The following is a 15,000-nucleotide window of genomic DNA, read 5'->3' on the forward strand; positions in this document are numbered from 1 at the left end:
AGAGGCCGTCTCAACATCTCTGCTGTTAGCGCCACTCAAACTGTCTGAAGGACGTTCTCTTGCCGAGGGGCGACCCCGACCCGCTCTCTGTAACTCTGCGTTTTCCGCAGCGGGCCGCAAAAGTTAATCAACGCTCAACCTGCAATAAAACATCAGCTGTTAGATTCCTCTTTTTCTTTTCGTCACAGAAGAAGAACAAAGGCAGACCCAATCAACAGGCTCAGCTTCTAGCCCGGGCCTGTCAGTAACACTGTTGGAAGGTTAAATCATCTGCAGGCTTTTTCCGTCTAAGCTGCGGACGAAGCTGTAGTGCATGACCGAACTTCAAACTTCCGCGCGGCCCGCTGAGCCCTGTGTGCCGGAACCTGTGCGCTGTGTGTGTGTGTGTTAGTGGGCATACGAGGGCCTATGGACACATACACTCAGGTGGAAGTAGTTGTGATGACAGCTTAACAAGTGAGTTGGGTCGGCCCTGACAGTTAAGCTTATTGGCTAATTAACAGGGCCTTGGCTCAGGCACTATGTTTGCCGTCCTCTATGGGATTGCAGTTTGAGCTGTGATTGTGTGCAGGCAGAGACTTTGTCTGTGTGTGTGTGTGTGTGTGTGTGTGTGTGTGTGTGTGCGTGTGTGTGTGTGTGTGTGTGCGTGTGTGTGTGTGCGCGTGCATGTAGATCAGCACTGGTGAACAAAGGCCCCACTTGCATTTCATTGTGGTGTGTGCGTCCCACTATAACATAAATGGTGATTTCTAATCGTGAACTTTAATCTACCTGTATACGTTGTGGAGCTGCATGCGGCGCTCAGTGCTGCTCTGGTCGGCTCTGCCAACAGGCCAACTCCCTCTGGACGTCTCGTGGTTTGGTTTCAATCTCTTGCCCTGCAATTGATAGGGATCTATTTACTAATGATCGGCCACAACCTGTGGGTCTTGAATACAAATACAGTCAGTGGGATATGCCTGGTAGCCCTCTCCGGCTCAGTTTGGCTGCAGGCCAGCCGGCATGTGGTACAGGAGCATGCGATGTGGTTCGCTGGAGCAGTTTTGAATGTTTTCCAAAAGAATCAGATTAAACTGTGATTTTATCAAGTCCTGCTTCTTTAAAAAATAAAAAAACTAGGATTTCATTGAGATGCCAAATCGTTCACCGAATAATTTCGCATCTAGCAAAGGCAAACATGATACGACCATTATAGGAAAAAAAGAAGAAGCACTGCCTGTGTCACAGCCAAGAGGGATCATGTTTAGAGCCAGTGGAGCGTGTTTGACATGGCTTGTCAAAGACATGAACTTAAATCGGCTGAAACACAAACTGTGATGAAAACTGAACCGTCACACGCACGGCTCTGATCTACAGGACACTGCATCTCTAATCAACCCTCCTTTTTTTTTTGGAAAACTTGTTTATCCTAAAACAAGTAAGACAAAAAATATACTATCTTCAGGGATTTAAAATGAATATTGCAATAAGACAATTACATACAAAATATTTTAAAAAATCAAACTAGCCTCCTTCCTTTTCCTAAATGAATCGTAATTTACTCTTGGTGCATGAAGAGAACTAAAACTGTAAACTACAGTGAGCATTTTCTCCTGGACACGGCAAACACAGCAACTTTTGAAGGTGTAGAAGTGTGAAAATAAAGGTAAAAATCTGGTATCTAAAAAAAATGATGAGCACTAATAGGAGTGCACTAATTTCTACAAAAAGTGGAAATCATCAAGAACCTTCATCTCCATCTCAAGGCTCAATATTAGTCAAATGTTTTTTTTAATGACTTCTACTTCTGCACAGATTCAGTTTGGCCTTGATTTTTTGAAACAACTCTGATTTTGAAAAAGATTTTAATGGCAGTGTATTAAAGTACTTACCTGACAAAAATATTTGATGATAGCTACAGGGGAGATAAAGAGTAGCTACACTTTAATCGCCCATCTCATCCTGCCCTCTTTTCTGATGTAGACGTGTCAGGATTGGGAGAGAGGGGGATCCACTTGCCTTTTTTCTTCTCTTTGGTCAGCTGTGGGACAGTTGCCCCACTCACTGATCCCCCTCACATCTCTGTGACCCAAACCACAGGCCACGCCCCCACAGCGGCTCCCCCGAGGGCCCGGACCAAAACAAGCTTCTATTGTGTCTGAGCCACTGGATGTAGGTGTGTGTGTGTGTGTGCGTGTGTGTGTGTGTGTGCGTGTGTGTGTGTGTGTGTGTGTGTGCACGCTAAGCAGAGTAGGGTTTCAGATATCATGACTAAAGTGGAACCAGAAGCATGGGTCTTGAACTGGTGATTTGGAAGCGTGTGTTTGACAAAGAAGTAATTTTGAGGCAATTTGTGAGTGTATTTAGGTTTGAGTTGTTTTATTCAATCTAAAATGTATGCAGGATGTAAGAGCGGGATAAATCTCAAACCGCACCAGCATCTCATTAGTTGAAAGCCCATTCAAATATGTCAAATAGCACATAACGCACACAAAATTTGCATGACACAAAAATCATTTCTCTTCATAAACTATTTACTATTTACTTTTATTTTCACAAAAGAAAAAGAATGTTAACCCTGAAAACGTGGGAGTTGATGGAAAAAAAAATATGAGTGCTCCATCATTAACCAGTGAATAGATGTTTTTATTTTACATTTAATTAAATCCAAAGCCAAGTGACCTTGTTGCTGCCGGGGTTGCATCGTAATGCCCAAGCTGCAGTGCACAATTTAAAGCTCGTCAGTCACTCTTGATTGTTCTCCACCTCCGGCACAAAGAACCGAGGGGGAGAAGCCGGAAGATATATCGGAAAAAAGGGCTTTTATTAGCTGGGAAGGGAAATCATCGAGTAATAATAAGATGTGCCTTCTGTTCAAGTGTTGTCTTAGTTAAAGCACCTTCATAAGGCCTTTTGAAGCCCTCTCCTTCCTTTAATTTGAAATCTCAACCCGACACGGACGTTATGTGATTGGTTCGGTTTATTAAGCAGGATTGCTCAAAAGTTTATTGACATATTTTGAAAACTTCATCAAAGATCGTGGTATCAGGTGATTCGATTTTTGGGAGGGATCCCAGGAATTTTCTCAAGGATTCATCACCATCGCGAGATAGGACGAATACATAACATTTGAATCATACATGTCAGTCGGAACAAGATGCGAATGCAAGTTTTGGATGAAACATAACACGGGCGGTGGACTGCTCAGCCTGGGCCGGGGTCTGCGCTCTGCACATTGTTAACTTTGTGCCTTCCCTCAGTCCCGTAGGTTCCTGACAAGTCAGCGCTGTGACGCAGGGCAGGCCTGTGACCTCGCAGGCTGCACAGCAGCCGGGCTTATAGCATTAAACTCACACATTCAGTAGAAACACTATCCCCTGTCTAATTCGGAGCTGCGGTGTTCTGACCCCGCGCCTGCGGCAGCGCGGCCACCTTATATCACATGAAGTACTTCACACTGCCGGGAGGGAGTACTTTGTGAGTATTTTTAGCGGTGGGCGGCCCTCAGTGGGAATCGAAGCCCCGGCCGAGCAATGTTGATGCCTGATTTAATTCTCTAAGCTGCAGGCTCAGTAAAAATGTAGTAATTACATTTGTGTACGTTAAAGGGTAAAGGTCACAGTTTCAATTTCGTACCAAGTAAACTGTGAACCCAAAATTTTTATCAGATGTTCTTCACCTTCTGCAACAAGTTTATTTTGTTTTGCTGTAATTACCTCTTAAACATATTTTATGTATATGCAACGTATATATAGTTTAATTCTTTTTGCAGAATTTAAATTCTGATGCAAGAATTATGAATGAACATGGAACTAATACTCAATCTGTTACCACAAAACAAGTTAGACCAATGGTGTTTTGCATGTTTTAAACGTGGATCCATAATAACTGCATTTATACCCATGTATGATTTTAGGTGCTTCTTTAATTTTTTCAAAACAACGGATACCTTAATTATTCTGACTCACTCAAATATGTTCCTCTCTACAGTTTGGAGCTTAAAGCATAACAAAATATCATCATCAAATTATTATTTATATCTTAACCATAATACTTTTTTTTTAGATTAGTTCATGGTCGACATAATTTCTCTGAACAAGGGTGCACTGAATAGCTTCGGCAAACTGATCAATCAACCTATTGAGAGAATGATCAGCAGAGGACTTTGCAGTAGACCTTCAGTCAGACGCTTTTCAATTTCAAGCGCCAACCTTGTATTGGTTTCCATAACAGCCTTACGTCGCCTGAAGGTTTTGTTGCATCAGTTCGGATGAAACTGCCAGGTAGTATTTCTGTTCCTAGACGAATTAAAGTTCAATCTACCGTCCCACGTGTTACAAATCAACAGGGATTAGAGTGTCAGATTAATGTCAGGGGGATGACTGCGCTTCATGCAAAGATAACACGTGGCTCCTACAAGTGGCCCCACTGTCAGAACAGATCGGGCATAATGCTGTGCAGCGAAAGTGTGTGTGTGTGCGTGAAGGGGTTGATGTATGAAAAGAGGGTTACACAGGGCTACTATCTCTCGGAAGCCCCCCCCCCTCCGGCTGCTTTCTCAGGCCATGTTCTGCGACAGGAGAGTCCGGGTGTCATCTGACGGATGAAAATAGTGTGTGTGAAATGGACACCGTGCTAACACGCAGCCAGGCTAACCACTCTGCAGTTTAATGGTTTTACAACGCCGAGCGAGCAGTGCCACGCCATTCAAAGTGTGTGTGCGTGTTTGTGTGTGTGTGTGTGTGTGTGTGTGTGTGTGTGTGTGTGTGTGCGTGTGTGTGTGCGTGTCATAAACCCTCCCTTTGACATGAACCATCTTGGCAGTGAAGTGGTATTCTTTAATCAGTGTGTGCGGTGTGACATGTATGCAACGGGGCTGTCATATCAGCGTGTGTGTGTGTGTGTGTGTGTGTGTGTGTGTGTGTGTGTTTCCTCCTCCTTGGCTGGCCTGTCTTCTCATGTTTGGACATATGTTGAGTTTTATTTCACTGAGACATCAATCCTGCCGGCCAGCTGTTAGGACAGCTGCTCTCTCTGTGCCTCTCCTCCACTCTCGCTCTCACTTTATCTCTGTGAATCCCAGTATTTATCTCTCCTTTCAGTCACTCTCGATCCTGTTTCCTCTTCCTTTCTTTCTCTCTTTCCGATGCTACGGGGTTTGCAGCTGAAGTCGCAGCACTGACATGAATTTGGACGTGCGCAGTGTGGCTGTCAGCTTCCATTCACATACCTCCAGTAGCCACGTGAAGACACACGCCAGGCACCCGCTAGAGAACGGACCTTTGTTATTTTTTACATTAACTCAATTTTCAGCTACTTTTATTCCTATTTTTTCTCTTATATGCGTTTGGCACAGTGAACCGTGTGTGTCTGCGAGAGAGAGAGAGAGAGTCAAAAGGACCCATGTGTTTCCATCCAAATGTCAAGTGAATTTATAAGGAAACTATTGAAATGTCATGAGCTAGAAAGCAGACAAACACACTGGCGCCTCCTTTGGCGCATCAGAATGAATCAAGTCAAACAGAAATCGTTGACATGTGGAGAGTGTCTCGTCGTCGCATATCAGAACCAACGCGTCTGATCTGTCAGAGAAAGTCCGAACACCGCTCGGCCGCTTTAACGCACGAGAGCCGGCTTTCCGGAAAAGAGCGTCTGCGAGAGCGGGCGGCCTGTCCACTGCAGCGTTTTTGAACACGTGGAAATAGAGAAAGTGAAAGACGGAAACGTGAGACTCGGTCTGAGTGAAAGCCCGTGGCACACTGTTGTTCTTGGCAGGGCCTCTTTTTGGGAGTGCTGATGCTTGTCTGACACACACACACACACACACACACACACACAAAGTTGCCTGTGGCTCATGTAAAACACCCACAACACTGTCTCTTGGCAGCTTGGCACGGGAACAGGTGATAAAAACTGTTTACACCAAACACTCGCCGGCTCACTTGCTACCTCTGCGCTGATTTACTACAACTCTTTGTCTACATCCACTTCTTATCTCATTCATCTTCCCCCCCGTCGCTCCTTCACTCCGTTTCACTGCCCACTCATCCTCTCTCTCTCTCTCTGTATCTCCCCTCCACTTCCCTGCGAGTGTTAAAAACCATCAATGAGAAACTGAGTTAAAGGGTTAAAAGAACTTTCATGTCTTGGATGTGCGGTGTTTTGTTTTGAAGGGGAGCGAAGTGGGCGATTGATGAGCTAATTCTTGTGTCAATAGTTTAAAATAATAGAAATGAAACGCTCAACTGTCAGGATCTATTGGTTTGTCATATGTCAGTATTTGTACTTTTTCCCGCTTTAATTTATTTTTTCTCCATTTTACCCTCTTCCTCTCTCTCTCTCTCTCTCTCTCTGACATCCTTCCATTCACCTACCACGTCGTTGTCTCTCCTATTTCGCTCCCGCTTCCCCCCTTTCATCCACTCTTCCCCTCACTCCTGAGCCGGCCCTGCTCCCCTCTCACTGCTCTTCTTCCACTCATCCGTCTTCAGGCATTTCTCCCTCACTTGATAAAAGAGCTGGTGTACGGACGACGAGGAATTTTTATTCACCCTCTAATCTAAACAGCACTTGATCCCTGACTCGTCCGCAGGGACAAATAGAGAGCCATCTAGGGTAAAACATCTCCCTCTTATCCTGTCTCATCCTTCTCCTCTTCCTCTTCCCACTCCCAATTTACATCTCACCCCACCCATCCCCCACTGTCTCCTCGTCTGATCTGTTTATTGGCACGGGGGGTATAAATTGTGCATCAGCGTACACACACGGTTGACTTATGCAGATGTATCCCGGCGTTACAGGTTGTATTTTCCTCCCTAAGTGCTCCCATAAATTGCGATCCCTAATTTTGTTTTATTCGAGGCCCGCTGAATAAGCGTACTTTAGGCCCTGTGATGAGGAGGAGGGGAGCCTCTCATCCTGGCCCCGTCCTCCAGCCTTGCCCCTTTCCGGGCAGTAAATATCACCCATTGAACCAAATGTACACAAATACATATCCAGTGGAGCCACTTGTCCAGTAAATCTGCGAAAAATTGGGTGGATTCCATTGTCCTGAGGGAAGGGAATTGTATCAATCACCATATTTCACTGCAGTGTGGGACATCCGTCTGGAAATACCCACGGTCCTTCCCGTATATGGGAAACCACCATCACAAAATCACGCAGAAATGATTGTCGTTTTTAAGTTGTTTCTTTGTGTTGAAGCTTTTCGGCCCCTTTGCTGCCATCGGCCCCCCTCCTTCCTCTTCATTGATCCCATGTGATCTGGACAGCTGCATTAGCTTATTTACAACAATCATAATCCCACTGTAAACATGCAAGGCTTTAATGCACTCAATGAGGAAGTTGTGCTCGGACGGCGTCCCATGACCACACAATGGGCCCATACGCACCAACTAAACATTAAGCCATTCACAATAGGCCATGTGCCCTCATGAATGCCTATGGCGTCTTTTGTCAGGATCAAGGCACCACAAATGAGCTATTGCCTCACTTTAACCATTCTGAATCAGGCAAGACCTCAGGGGCAGGTTTTCCATGCCGTCACCAAGAATTCCTCTCTTTTTTCTTTCTTGTCTCTCGACGTCCTTGGTGCCTCAGACTTTTCTGCATGGGGCCCTGTGCAGTTGTGACGCCATCTGTGCCATGTCCGCTGGCACGAGAACAAGTACACGAGTGCACCAACTCATGCAGGAGTGGATATGAACATGTGCAGTATTTACAAGCAAGCAGTTTCATATGCAAACACCCAGGTATAGGATACCTGCAAGTGGAGGTGGAGGTATTTTGAATTTATGCTTGACGGTCTAATCTGGTCTAAGACTTCAGTCGTAATTGATTTGACGTTGTATATTCAATGGGATTGTTTTCCCAGTTATTTTGTGGTGGCAAGATATTAACATTATTTGGATAATATTCAGAGACACATATTGGGTTTTTTAAAAACTTTTTCTATTGAAGTGCTATATTTATTAATGGCCGCAAAGTGGCCAGGAGGTGGCTGGTGTGGGTGGCGGATCGTGTTCAAAGTGCACAACTGTCCCACCACAGACCTGTGGTCATGCTTATAGGCAACAAAAGCTCTCGGACTGAGATTAAGGAAAGATTGTGGTTAAATTACAAAATGAATTTGTTTTTTCACCGTAAGACACAAGCAGGTTCATGAAATTGTATGAAAATGTACACATGCCATCAGACATATGTGTTAAGAAAACTGTTATGTTAAGGAACTATTTGTATATATGAAATAATATTTCTCTATGATATTGTTGGAAGTGAAAATAGCATAAAATTTGAAGAAAAAAATTGAACTAGTAAAGTAAATGGTGAATGTACATCTCACCACTGATACCTGACAACATACATACTTGACTTTGTGCAAGTGTGTCTCTCCTTACTGGGCAACACACACACACACACACACACACACACACACTCATGCTTGGACATGTGCAGATATATCTGTCTGTGTGTTCAGATCTCTGTTCTCTGCCTGGTGAAGAATTGAAACGTCCCCATTGTTTGAGCGAAGTTCACAGCAGGACTCTCGCCGAACAAATGAGACCTTATGAATCTTATGAGACCACATGTCTCTGATGTCTTAGTATCCAGAGGCTATGAGGCACATTGTGAGAATGAAAGCAGCCACAAATAAGACCCCATCAAAACAATGCAGACATTCTCATTTGGTCAGCTGAATGGCTGCTGCTATTTGTTCCCTTGTTCTATGAAAGGAAGACGGAGGAAATGATTCCTTGTTCTTGCTCTTTTTTTCCAATGGAATCGCCTCTTTCTTACCCGGTCTCTCCTTTTTTTCATTGCCCACCTTTATGCTCATCGTGCCCACGGTACGCGTGTCACAGTTTGTCTTGTGGTGATCTTATCAAACAAGTTTGCTCGATAAGTCTGTGAGGAAACGTGTTTAAAAGAGCCTATTTTCCGTCTTGTTGTAGAACCGTCTTGCATGGAGAGGCTGCTCACCAAAGAGTGGAAGGAGCGTGTTGACTGCCTGAATGCCAATGAACTGCTGGGGGAGGTCAAAGGTAAGAGTCAGAGAGAAAAACAGCCACGTCGAGGCCAGCATCCACATGTGCCTCCGACAGGAAGCAGCAGAACCCCTCATGCAACCAGGTTTAAAAGTGCTGGATCTGGATTTATGTTTGGATCTGCGATTAATTGCACAAACTCATAGATATCAGTCTGTTAAATATGTCCGCCTTTTTCAACCAAATACATGAGTTATTCCCTGTGAAATCGGCGAAAGAAACACCCCCTATTTAGCAACGTGAACGGAAGCGATTAAAGAAAAGTCCTGAATCTGGACCTTTGTGAACGAATCCGCAGCTAAATTGAATGGCCTCTTTCATGGCCCTTGTTCCAACCTTCCACAAGAAATTCGTTTTTGCGTAAGCCTGCTGACAAACCGACCAACCGACCAACATGCAAACAAACAATATCAAAGAAAGAAAGAAAGAAAGAAAGAAGTTGTACATTGCTCAGCATCTGAGGATTCTCTCCTCCCTCCTGCTCGTTGACCCAAACATGCGCATCATCATTGTAAAACCAGCAAAATGGTATGTTCAGGGGGGAAAAGGACACCATATCATGTCCAAGCTAAATGGCGAAGCTAAATTTAAGGGTAAGGAACAGTCAAATATGCTGTAATTCTCCCCTCCTTGTGTATACTCTCAGCATGTTTCTGCATATGAAAGCAAAGAGTAAGCGGCCTCCAGACCGACCTGTCACCATAGAAAGAGCGGGGACGGCTGCCTCGGGCGGCCCAGCTTGTAATTGTAACTTTGATTGAGGGGTGAGTGTGTGAGGGGAGATGCTCCGATATATTTTGTTATTGTCAGCATATAGCATTTATGAAGCTATAAATCGCACTAAGGCCAATATATTCTTGACCTGTTCTGGGGGGGGGGTCCTGTGTTATAATCCCTGTCAGCTGCTGACAAGTGGAGAGGGAATAGAACGCATGTCCCCCTTCGAAAGTAAAGATGGCACGAGTGGCGGTCGACAAAGGAAAGAGAAATAACCTGTTTGAGAAGTGTTGAGGGTTAGGTTTAAGTGAAGCTAATCGTTGTGCTTATTATTTTCACGGTCAATGGTGGTGCCTACGTACAATATGAAGTTAACTGCGTCAGCTCCATCAACGTCCCCTTCACCATATATTCCAGATGGGGCAAATCATGTTCATGTTAATTGTAAACACCGAAATGAAAATGAAGCAAAACCACTTTCCATTTAAAGTATGGAGACTCTGTTGTTTATCATCCAGGTTGTTGGTTCTCTTTGAAGAACAATTTTTAGATCGAGAAATGACATTAGTATAAAAAACGGACACATTTACACCACCATCCCCTGAGCTTCGGCGAATTCTGTTTGCGTGCCGTGACATTAGTGCTCCGCTCAGCGACAGGCAGCGTTTGTGATCGTCTCCCTGTTGAAATGGCATTTCCGCTGTGGAAAGTGGGAAAAGGAGAGAACAGAGAAGCTTCTACAGCAGAACAGCACTGACATTGACTCTCACTCCGGGACAGAGATCCCAGTCTCTCTCTCTCTCCCTCCCTCTCTTCGTACTGACACACACACACACACACACACCGACACACACACCGACACACACACACGCACACACGCACAGTATGCATACTTGAATACCTTTTTCAAAGCATCAGCAGGACATCTGTTACGCAGCCGATCATTAATTTAGTTACAGTCTAGATTCATTCGACAGACAAAGCAGAAATCACCAGGCCTTTTTCTTCTTGATCTGTCAACCTGACACTTCAGTTCATATGACTTCACGTGTTCTTTAAAAAAAGGAAAACTCATAATTTCCACTTGCAGCCTGTTCTATTATGAATTGGGATATCTGATCTAAATCCTGGTCAAGTGCTGGATCACTCTCCACACAGACATTTACACTGGCACCTTCTTTTATTTTTTTCCTGTGCAGAAAGAGACGTATGAACAAAAGAAAAGTTGGGTTATGCTGTCAACTGAAAAATCGAAACAGAATAAACAGATGTTTATCCTGCTGACCTCAGTCCTTGAAAAATGAAACACTGGAAGCTACACCCCCCCCCTTTTTTTATTGCAAATTAGAAATACAATGTCATTCAGTTTTCCATTGCTCAGTCCGCGACAGTTTGCTACTTTTAAAAGCCACCGCCACAAAAACAACAAAAAATAAATAATGATTAATTAATAATAATTCTGGATAATACTAATAACTATTTGTGTAACAGACATCCTTTTATATTTTAACGCCTTGACGTTTACAAGATCAGCTTGATACTCCATATGCCTTTGTCACCTGCTGCCATGGAGAGATCATGACACTTGTTTTGACAAATGCTACAACCGCGTTCGTAATGTCTTTTTTAACCGTGGGCTGATGGGAAGCCGAGTGTCAGTGTCTGTGGTGTGACGGTGGGAAGAGACACAGACGTAGCGAAGGAATGAGCAGAGGCAGGCAGGTGAATGATGGCACGGGGAACGGAACGCACAGGACGAATGGGCTGGCAGGTTATCGCTGGTGGGGAGGTGAGGCGCCACACGAGGCACAGGAACCCGTCTGGCCCTGATCCAGATTCTGCACACAGGAATAGTGTGCACATACTGTACACACAGGGAAGAGGAGGAGGTGGCTGGAAACACCGGTGTCACAGTCGAGCCGTGACACAGAGGATTGGCGGGAGTTTGGCAAACAGTGGAACGTGATAGAAGGCTGCAGAGGCCTGAAGCGATCGACGCGTTAGTTGGAGGTTTGTTCAAGTACGTGAGGGTTTTTGTGTGGCTTTTGCGCTCGAGAGTGTGTGTTGCGGCATGTGTTTGTCATTAGGTGTATCCTGACAAGTTTTTCCCCCCGGTGTGTGACTCCACAAACAGTAATTAACATATAATTGAACATAATGAATAACAATAACAATCTTTCACATACGCAAAGTATCTGAACAAATATGCAAAATCAAACTGAAACACACTTATATATGACGGAAATGAATTTGAAATGATGACCTCAATAAGATAACGAGATATTGTAAGAAGACAAATCCCGCCAAAAAAGAAAACAAATGCAACAAAAACAAAATCCTTTGCATACAATTTTCATAAATGTGTGGATGGGTATAGCGTGTTGCAAAACATCATTATTAATACTCAATTAGCACATTTTCTGCTGTGGCACTGCTGTTTTAATACTTGATGATAAACATGAACAGCAGAACTGGATCCGGTGAATAAATGCATCCCCATAAATCAAATCTGTGTTTGACCAGACACTAACAATATCTCGTGCAGAAGTAAAGGTTTGGACGGCTTGCGCAGAAAGCAGTTAATGGCGTTTTGTTTTGACTGGTGATCTCAGCAGGTGTTGGGAGTAATCCTGATGGATGGAAAACGGAAAACGTCTCAGATGATTATTGGTGCCAGAAGTGTTGAAGGAACGCAGGGCGTCACGTTTTGGAATGCACAACCCGTAATCCACAAAGATGTATCATGGTGCTGTAATCGCAGTTGTTGCAATTACACAATAGGCTTTACTTCACTTCAAGGAATGTGAGTGTGTGTGTGTGTGTCCTGAGACATGACAGGATTACAAAGTAGCCATTAGTGTTGCAAGTCCAAATCAGTCAATGAGACATAAGGAGGGGTGGCACTGGAGAAGAAAGAATAACAAGGTGGTGATAAGATGAGATGAGAAGGAGAGAAGGAGGCGAGGAAGTGATGAAGAGGGGAAAAGGAAGGAATAGGAATGAGGCGATAGAGAGAGCTTATGAGAAGAGGGGGGTGCAAAAGAGTTGAGGTGATGAAGGGGAAGAAGAAGGAGACAAAGAAGAAGAAGGGAAGCTTGATGAGGAGATGAAAGTATGGGGGGAGGTGATGAGCAAGAAGAGGGAAGAGTCTGGAGGAGAGGGGAAGAGAAACAAAGGGGAGAGGAGAGAAAGAGTAAAAGAAAGGTAAAGGGGGAGGAGGAGAAAACAAAGAGAGGAAGTGTGATGGAGAGGAAAGTAAAGGAGAGGATGTGAGAGGAGAGAAGAGGAGAGTCTGGACTTGGGAGTCGAGTAACTGACGGGGAGGTTGTTTGGGGAAAACTCAAAAAAAGAAAGAATGAAAGCGTGAAAAAAAAGAGACAAGAACAGGAGAATGTTGCCTTTGATACAGGGGTGCTGAGGGGCAATTTCCCTGTGTGTGTGTGTGTGTGTGTGTGTGTGTGTGTGTGTGTGTGTGTGTGTGTGTGTGTGTGTGTATGTGTGTGTGTGTGTGTGTGTGTTGGGGGGGGGGGGGGGGGGGGGTTTCTGGCGTACAATAGGGGCCTGACAGGACTACAATGGAGGCTCTGTTAGTATGCAGGTAGTGTTGGGGCCACCCTGCAATCTCCCTACATGGCCCCAGGGCAAGACCTTACACACACACACACACACACACACACACACACACGAGCAAGAACTTCCAAACAAGACTTTAGTGTGCGAGTTCATGTCCTGCACACGCGCACGCGCACACAATATCTCCCAAGAACACGATGGACCTGCATGTGTGTTTGTCCCCATTCACTCCAGGAGAAAGCCCTTTCAATCCCCCCGACACAGAGCATCAAGAGCCTCACAACATGTCGACCGTGAGTGGTGCTCTTTCACCGCACAAGAGGAATCACACTCGCACGACAACGGCAGCAACAATAGCCGCTGCCGCGTCAGTCCGTGCCGTGCTGCCTGTACGTCAGTCCATGCAAATCACCCGGCGGCTTTTTAGAAAAACGCCAAAAGACAGAAGAACACAAGGGTCATAGAAGGGAGAACACAGCATGGTGATCAAAGCCTCATAACATGATAGACACCTTAGTGAAATGATCGATCATCTATTTAGCTGGCTGTGAAATAAAAGGAAAACGTTGGTATTATCCTTCACCTGTCGGTCGTTGGACCGTGTCTCACGGGGGCCTCCTACCTCACTCAACCCTCCCAAGAATGTCTCAATCATAAACTTGACAAAACGCCTGTGACAGCTACTCATTTTCCAAAGGTTATAAGTCACGCAGATTTTATTGTTCTGGAGTGCAGACACTAAGCGATAAAACGCTGACGGCGTGTACAGACAAGGCAGGAGATAATAAGTAGTAAGATGTAACTACAAGCCGGGTGATTTATGGGCGTTGTGGGAATTGGAGGGTTTTCAGATTGAGCTGGCCAAACATTGCGCACAGGCATTTGTTGAAAGTTGCTTTTGTGCAGAGATTTTGTGTGAATGAAAAAAGTGTCTCGGGCTGAAGGAGACAAGTCGCTGCAGACGTGGCCCCTCAAAGTAACAGCCTGAAAGTCAGCGAGGACCTCCACCAAACGTCCTCTTCTTAACGTGGTCTTGTTCTTGAAGGGGGTTTGAGCGCCAGGTGGTTCAACTTCCACGAACAGAACATGTGTGACGTCCGTGGTGATTTTCAATAAGAACTTTCAAAATGTTCACTGAACATGTCTCCTGTCCAGGTACGCCAGAGTCCCTCGAGGAGAAGGAGCACCAACTTTCCACCATGATCGGTCAGCTCATCAACCTGCGAGAGCAGCTCCTCGCCGCCCATGACGAGCAGAAGAAGATGGCCGCCTCACAGCTGGAGAAGCAGAGGCAACAGATGGAGCTGGCCAGGCAGCAGCAGGAGCAGGTACGTGTGTGTGTGTGTGTGTGTGTGTGAGTGTGTGTGTGTGTGTGAGTGTGTGTGTGTGTGTGTGTGTGTGAGAGTGTGTGAGTGTGTGTGTGTGTGTGTGTGTGAGTGTGTGTGTGAGTGTGAGTGTGTGTGTGAGTGTGTGTGAGTGAATGAGTGTGTGTGTGTGTGAGTGTGTGTGTGTGTGTGTGTGTGAGTGTGTGTGTGAGTGTGAGTGTGTGTGTGAGTGTGTGTGAGTGTGTGTGTGTGTGTGAGTGTGTGTGTGTGCGTGTGTGTGTGAGTGAGTGAGTGTGTGTGCCTGTTTGTGTGAGTGTGTGTGAGTGTGTGTGAGTGTGTGTGTGTGTGAGTGAGTGTGAGTG

At 45.1% G+C, this 15,000-nt stretch overlaps 1 protein-coding gene across 8 annotated transcripts in view; it reads left to right on the plus strand.

Annotated features, from left to right (window-relative positions):
- LOC118315968 (transcription factor SOX-6-like) overlaps positions 1–15,000 on the plus strand; it is a 94,375-nt gene that overhangs the window by 42,164 nt on the left and 37,211 nt on the right. For 6 of the 8 annotated variants that reach the window (XM_035643696.2, XM_035643700.2, XM_035643699.2 and 3 more), the window contains 2 exons: positions 8,931–9,020; positions 14,469–14,641. In XM_035643696.2, coding sequence (XP_035499589.1) covers positions 8,931–9,020; positions 14,469–14,641 — 263 coding nt within the window. The remainder of the gene's footprint in view (positions 1–8,930; positions 9,021–14,468; positions 14,642–15,000) is intronic. The other 2 variants (XM_035643702.2, XM_035643703.2) reach the window with 1 other exon arrangement.

This window comes from Scophthalmus maximus, chromosome 7 (assembly GCF_022379125.1).
Source record: "Scophthalmus maximus strain ysfricsl-2021 chromosome 7, ASM2237912v1, whole genome shotgun sequence".
Lineage (NCBI taxonomy): Eukaryota > Metazoa > Chordata > Actinopteri > Pleuronectiformes > Scophthalmidae > Scophthalmus > Scophthalmus maximus.